The sequence below is a fragment of the Triticum dicoccoides genome, chromosome 3B (assembly GCF_002162155.2).
Source record: "Triticum dicoccoides isolate Atlit2015 ecotype Zavitan chromosome 3B, WEW_v2.0, whole genome shotgun sequence".
Taxonomy (NCBI): Eukaryota; Viridiplantae; Streptophyta; class Magnoliopsida; order Poales; family Poaceae; genus Triticum; species Triticum dicoccoides.
This window is the reverse complement of record NC_041385.1, coordinates 851,421,223-851,427,497: the sequence shown is the minus strand read 5'-3', so window position 1 is coordinate 851,427,497 and position 6,275 is coordinate 851,421,223. Positions and strand designations below refer to the sequence as shown.

Below are 6,275 nucleotides of genomic sequence, written 5' to 3'. Positions count from 1 at the left end.
GCTGGCCAATATTTTCTTTTTCTGAAATACCCCTTAGTATTTAGCCCATATGTCCAGGAAAATCAGCCAAAAACACATATTTAGGGAGGCGAGGGCATATGACGGCGATCGATTAATATTCGTTTTCCTGCTCGATTGGTTGGAAGACTGAATCGACCGTGCCCTTGTGGACATAAATCTACCCTCGGGGAAATTACGAAGTTGTCTTCGACCAAATTTTAAGCCGATATATATCAACCATTGATCTAACTTAATACTACACCATCAATTTGGGGGTAGTATGATGTACCGCAAAAAGTCGCTTTTTTAAGGATAAAAGAGAAAAATTATTAAGTAAAGAAAGAGCTGCATGAAAAGTAACATTGTCATACCGGTAATATGTTTATCGAGGCTTCTGTTGCTGATATACTCGAAACAAAGTAATCTTTCTCTCATCTGGGCCAAAACCAATTCTGTTGATCCTTCCTCTTTTATCGCCTCACGATGTGTATTTGAACAAAAGCCGAGAAAACGAACTACATTTCGATGGCTAATAATCTTCATCAAATTTTTAACTTCACGATCAAATAGCCTGTCGTCGATTGTGTGTTCGCTCACAATTATCCTCTTCACGGCAATAATCCTATTGTGGAGCACACCCTGTTGGCAATCATTTAAATGTGGTCATTCTCATCCCTCTGACGCCAAAACAGAGACTTATTGCACTTATTAATGGAACTAGTAATATTTTACTCTACTTCAAATCTTTAATTGCGTACTCTTCAAAAGGTAAATCTTACCTTGTAAACCTCCCCAAATCCACCCTCCCCAATTTTTCTCATTTCAGAGAAATTTTCAGTGATCTCCTGTAAAAGTGCTAATGCGAGGTTCGTCGGTTTCTCAAATCCGGAAAGTATGCGCTCCAGGACAATTCGGTCCCCCATTCTAAGTGCACGGTGCTCTTGAAAAAAGAGAAAGCACAAATTAGTTTCCTTTAGACATGCTTGCACTGCATAAATACACAGTAAGTATTACTTTCCCACAGGAGATTTAGCCGGTAGCCTTGTATGTGACCTGCAAAGCAGAAATTGAACATCATGATATGAATTAAGTAAGATGCCAGAATGTTTCTCAGACATACACCAGATGTATATAGCAAAACTACTACTAGTAGTATATACGCACAATTGCGAAACTGAGATATTTTCCTGCCGTTCAAAGGTAAAGTTTCAACCTGGAGCAAATATACACAGCTGGACATGGAAAAAAACTTCAAACAGAAATTCGTAGCAAGGAGGTCCGTACCTACTGGAGAACTAGCCGGTACCCCTGTGTGTGGTCTACAAAGTACAAACTCAATTTGCTCCGCAGATGTCCAAGCGATCTGGTCATAACCTGCAATAAACTCAAATTGTATAGAGGAAATGAAACAAAACATGATGCTTGTCCAACTGAGGCAACTCAACAATAGATATTTTCTTCCCATACCAAACAATAAGATCTAAAACAGGTAATCGAGTGAAGTAGCGACAGGGAGTGAAGGAAAAGTGTTCTAGACCAAGTTAATCGTGTGAACCAGCTACAGGAAGAGAAGGGCAAATCTTTTCTGTTCCCAAAATCAAACAAAATTTCATGGGCAGAACGGATCTAGGTTGCAGAGGAGAGTATGGAGGAAAAGAAGCAGACGGCACCAACCTGGGTGTTGAGGATGAAGGGATTGTGGAGGAGATGCGAGGCAAGCCGCAAGAAAGCGTTCTGTTCTGTTATGTGGCCATGGAGCAGTACACGAGTGCGCCATCGGCTTCAACGTCAAAGGATCAACGTCACAAACAGTAAAACTCGTCCTCTTCGTAGGACCACTAGAGCAATGAGCAAGCCCAACCACCTTATCTTAAAAAAAACGTAAAAAGCACCCCTAGCTCATATCTGTCCGATAACCGTAGCACTTCTCATTTCTAGTAGTCATATCTGACGTATTGGGCTCCTTTCCAAGCGCACTTCATACGATAGGACATGACCTGTCTTGGTTGCCTGCATTTGGTCCAATCAGACCCACACGAAAAGAATCTGGTCTGTTTGATTATCCGCACACACTGTTGGGCCTGCATCGCAGGAACTTTAAAACAACCCTGGGCCGCGAACCAACCTGTGTTTGGATGGTTAGAGGGACTGTAGTATCCCCAGCCCATCAAGATTCAAATCCTGGTGCTCACATTTATTCCTGAATTTATCTCAGGATTTCCAGCGATGCACATTTAGTGGGAGGAGATGTTCCCGTCGACGACGAGGTGCCTACGGTGACTTCGTAAATTTCAAGATGATATGCCGGCTCAGTCTTTCAAAGGTGCTCATAGGGTAGGATATGCGTGTGTGCGTTCATGGGTCTGTCTGTAGTGATGTTTAAAAAAAACAACTCTGGGTCTGTCTTGCTAGGAACGCTTAGATCGGCAGTTTTTATCGAGCCAGCCGAGCTGAGGCACAACAAGTGCACATGGATGGCCCCTTGCACGAGAGAAGGATGTACGTGCTTCTTCTTCTACTCCACTAACTTCCTTCCTAATCTCTTTTCTTCCTTCTCCCCTCTAATCTGCACAATGGTGATTCGATTCGAGATAAGCTCTATACGAAAAAGATACACATCGATGTTATGGTTCCATTCATGCTATCGATTCGTAGTTTCGTCGACCGTAAATGCTCAATTTTGTGTTCATGTTTGGAGCTATTTTGGACAAATTTTGTCAATTTCGTCGCGCACGATTAACCGTTTGAAATTTTCTTTGACCAGTAGCCTAATCTCACAATTCCTCACAACATTCGTTTTGCGACTTTTTCTATTTCACTCGTCCCCATCCCCTCGCCGGACCAAACCCTAGCCACTTCACTCCACTCCCCTCCGCTATCCAAGCTCATCTCCGGCGGTCTCCGGCATGGCGGGCAACGGATCCGAGTCCTTCACCTCCAGATCTGTCGAACCCGAGCTCATCCCACACGCCCTCCCAGGAGGAGATGGCCGTCCGTCTTGGGCTCCGCTGCTCACGGGAGGAGGCCCGTGCACAACAACGCTTAGACTCCTTCCGTCGGGAATCCATTGCGTCCGTCCAACTGATGCATGGAACCGGCACTAGGGCAGCCGTTGCTGGTTCACCCGAAGCGGTGCGGTCCGGCTGGCGTTCAAACGCGATGGCGGACGCATAACCCCTCCGTTGGCGTGCTGAGACCATCGACGCACCATGTGCGTCGTCGAACGAAATCATGGCACGGTGTGCCCGTCGTGCGAGGCATCAGGCGTGGGATGCGGCGGCAGCCCTTGCGGCGGCGACTGGAACAACATTTTGGGAAGCGCAGCCGACCGCCAGACATGGCCACGACAGAATCGGACGAGCTTCTCTTAGATTAGGTTTTACAGTGCGCGTAATAATTTGATTTTGAGGTTTTTACTTTGAGGTGTCCGATTGTATAATCAAATATTTAAGACGTGACCGGTCACTTCCGCATACGCGCCCGTTCACGTCCGCAACCATTTACGGGGTCGGATTTAGGGCGCCCGACTGTAGATGCTCTAAGTTTGTGCGTTATTTTCGTATGCACCTACTGTCTATACGACAGATTCCCCGTTAGAGCATCTCCAGCCGCGCCCCCAACAAGCCCCCCAGGTGACTTTTCGGCCGCCGGCGCCAAAAAATCGGCCCAGTCGCGCCCACAAGGGCCAAGTTTTCGTCGGCTCGGGCCGAAATTGGTGCCGGTGGACCCAACCCGAACCCGGCGCGCTGGGGGGCGCTCGGGGGCGCCAGCCTTTTTGGCAAGAAAGAGTCGCGGGCCCTCCTTGCCAGCGACTCGTCTCTCTTCTCGCCGCTTCGTCGTCCTCATCGCCTCGTTTCCCGCGGAGAATCAATGCCAAAGCTGCCGCGCGCTGCCGCGTCGGTCAGCCTCCATTGATGCCTCGCGGGCGGCGCAGTGAAGACCGGACGACGTGCGTCCCCTCGCCCGCCACGCGTACACGCGGGAGGCCACGCGTACGCGGCGCCTCCGGCTATATAAGCCGACCCCAGCGCGCCGGAGCCACGCCAAGAGCCTCCACCGCCGACGCGCCATTTCTCCCCCTTCCTCCCTCTCCTCTCGCCGTCTCCAGTTCAAAGCATGGCCGAGCGCTTCCCAGGCGACGGCGCGGCGGCGAACGGCTTCGGCCGCCGCCACCTTCACGAGGACGAAGCTCGGCTCCTCTTCGAGGCCGAGTACCCGTTCCCGCCGGACATGCGGGTGCCCGGGGCGTGGAGAATCAGCGCCGGTGGCGTACCGATGCCACCACCGCCCACCAGGGCGGCGCGGCATGCGGAGATAGTGCGTATCCATGCCTCCCTGCCGCGGGCGGCGAGGGAAGGGCCGCGGTACGTCCCCGACAGCCCGCTCTGGGAGCCATTCTTCTACCGCCGCCACGCCGAACAGCTCGAGGCCACGAACGGCATCGTGCCCTCCGGAAGTCTCAACTCCGAGGGGCGGCGCCGATGGTGGGGCGTGCCCGGCCGCACGCTAGAGGCCGTCCTCGAGTACATCGAGGGCGACAACACGCCGAGGCTGGAGTACCCCGATCCATTGTCCTTCTCTCGCCGACGGGGGAGCTCGTGGACGCCGAGGCGCATGGAGCAGCCTGGGGCGTCCTCCTCCTCGTCCGGCCGCTCGTCCGGCGCTCCCTGCCTCCGCCCCGTCAAGCCGGAACCCCAGGACACGCCTGTCAGCGGCCGCACCCGCAGCTCCGGCGTCCGCATCTGGATGAGATAGCCGCGCGCAAACGTGGGCGCGAGGACGAGCACGGCGTCGTGATCTTAGACAGCGACGACGATGAGGACGCCCCCGGACCATCCAACCCGCCGCGCCAACCGAGGGAGGGTTGCAGCAGGGACGGCGGCCGCGGCGGCGACGACGACGACGATGACGACGACGACGTCTACACGCGGTTCTACAGCCTCCTCGGCATGTACAACTGCAAGGGCGGCGGGCGGGGCGGCGAGGGAGACGGCGAGGAGCAGCCTTGTAGTTTTTTTCCTTTTTGTAAAATATTTTTAAATATGAACGAACTCGCCGAAGTTTGGTTTGAATTTGCGCCGTATTTGTGTCGTAATTTAAATTTTCCAAAAAACGTGGGCGCCGTGACTGGGGGACATCACGCCCCCAGCGCGCGGTTTAGCGCCGGTGTGCCCCTTGAGGCGATTTTTAGCTCCTTCTGAGGGCCAACGGCTGGAGATGCTCTTAAAAAATTGCTCTAAGCACTCCCTCCACAAAAAGCAAAAAACGCACTCCAATCATTCCAACTTCCAATGAGAACCTTGACTTTAACGATGTGGACTTGGCGCAGGGTATGGTCCACTGCAAATCTGGTGTGAAGGAGCGGTCCAATAATGACGTCCGGTGGAAGCATTTCTACAGTGACGGTGTGGTCATCACTGCTCAGCTGCCAACTGCCCGAAAGGACAGACATATCAAAGCTGCACGCAGAGCATTCAATTATTAGTTCACACTATGTACATCCAGAGTTCTTTACTCCATCAACCCGAAGAACAAATTCTCCTTTTCCAGACATCACCGACGAGCCCGTTGATTTACCTCCCCTCTGCCTGCCGTTCTGACCGTAGGCTTCGGGAAGGGCAATCCAGTGCCTCCGCTCCGGCTAGTAATTTAGGTTAGAGTTTTTTTGTCTCGCAAGTGCGGCGCTCGAACGGATGACGGTACTTTTTCTTTGATTTTGTCTTTCTGGCTACGACCCTCCTCAATTTAGTCCGTATTGACGTAATCGACGGAGCTTCGGTGTAGATTCCTGTTGTCTCCTTGGGACGGTGAGATTAGGGTTTCTCTCATGAGGTCAAATTTTGTGTTATGTGCTTTAGATTTACGCAAGGGTTCAATGATGACAATTACGGTGTTGGAGTTTTGTCCCGTAGAATTGATCACATCAAATCAAATCATGACGTATGCGCACAAAAACTTTAGACAAGGGCCCTTGTCGTGCCCTTTTTTTTTCCTCTTTATTTCATTTTTTTCCTTTCTCTCTTTTTCTTCCGCTAGGGCATCTCCGAAGCAGACCATCAAATGGCCCGCATCCGTCCTAACCGTGCTGCTTAGACACAGTTTGCCATCCAGATATCTGTTTTCTTGCAAATCAGAGACAAATAATGGAGGCTTTGCCAGATTCCGGACATTCATCTGGCCAATCAAAAGGTAGCATGTACCCTCGTCTCTGTGCAGATGGCGGAACCGACCACTGGTTGTTATTGTTAACATAATTATTTTACTGAAGGCTAGCA

The 6,275-nt window shown here is 51.1% G+C and overlaps 1 protein-coding gene across 1 annotated transcript in view; it reads right to left on the bottom strand.

Annotated features, from left to right (window-relative positions):
* The window catches only part of LOC119278949 (disease resistance protein RGA5-like), a 12,061-nt gene extending 10,323 nt beyond the window's left edge, over positions 1-1,738 (bottom strand). Inside the window, exons 1-5 of the mRNA XM_037560348.1 lie at positions 1,675-1,738; positions 1,285-1,374; positions 1,015-1,053; positions 780-940; positions 372-639 (exon numbers count right to left, since the gene is read on the bottom strand). Coding sequence (XP_037416245.1) covers positions 372-639; positions 780-923 — 412 coding nt within the window. The 5' untranslated portion in view covers positions 924-940; positions 1,015-1,053; positions 1,285-1,374; positions 1,675-1,738. The remainder of the gene's footprint in view (positions 1-371; positions 640-779; positions 941-1,014; positions 1,054-1,284; positions 1,375-1,674) is intronic.
* Between the last annotated feature and the right edge of the window lie 4,537 nt (positions 1,739-6,275).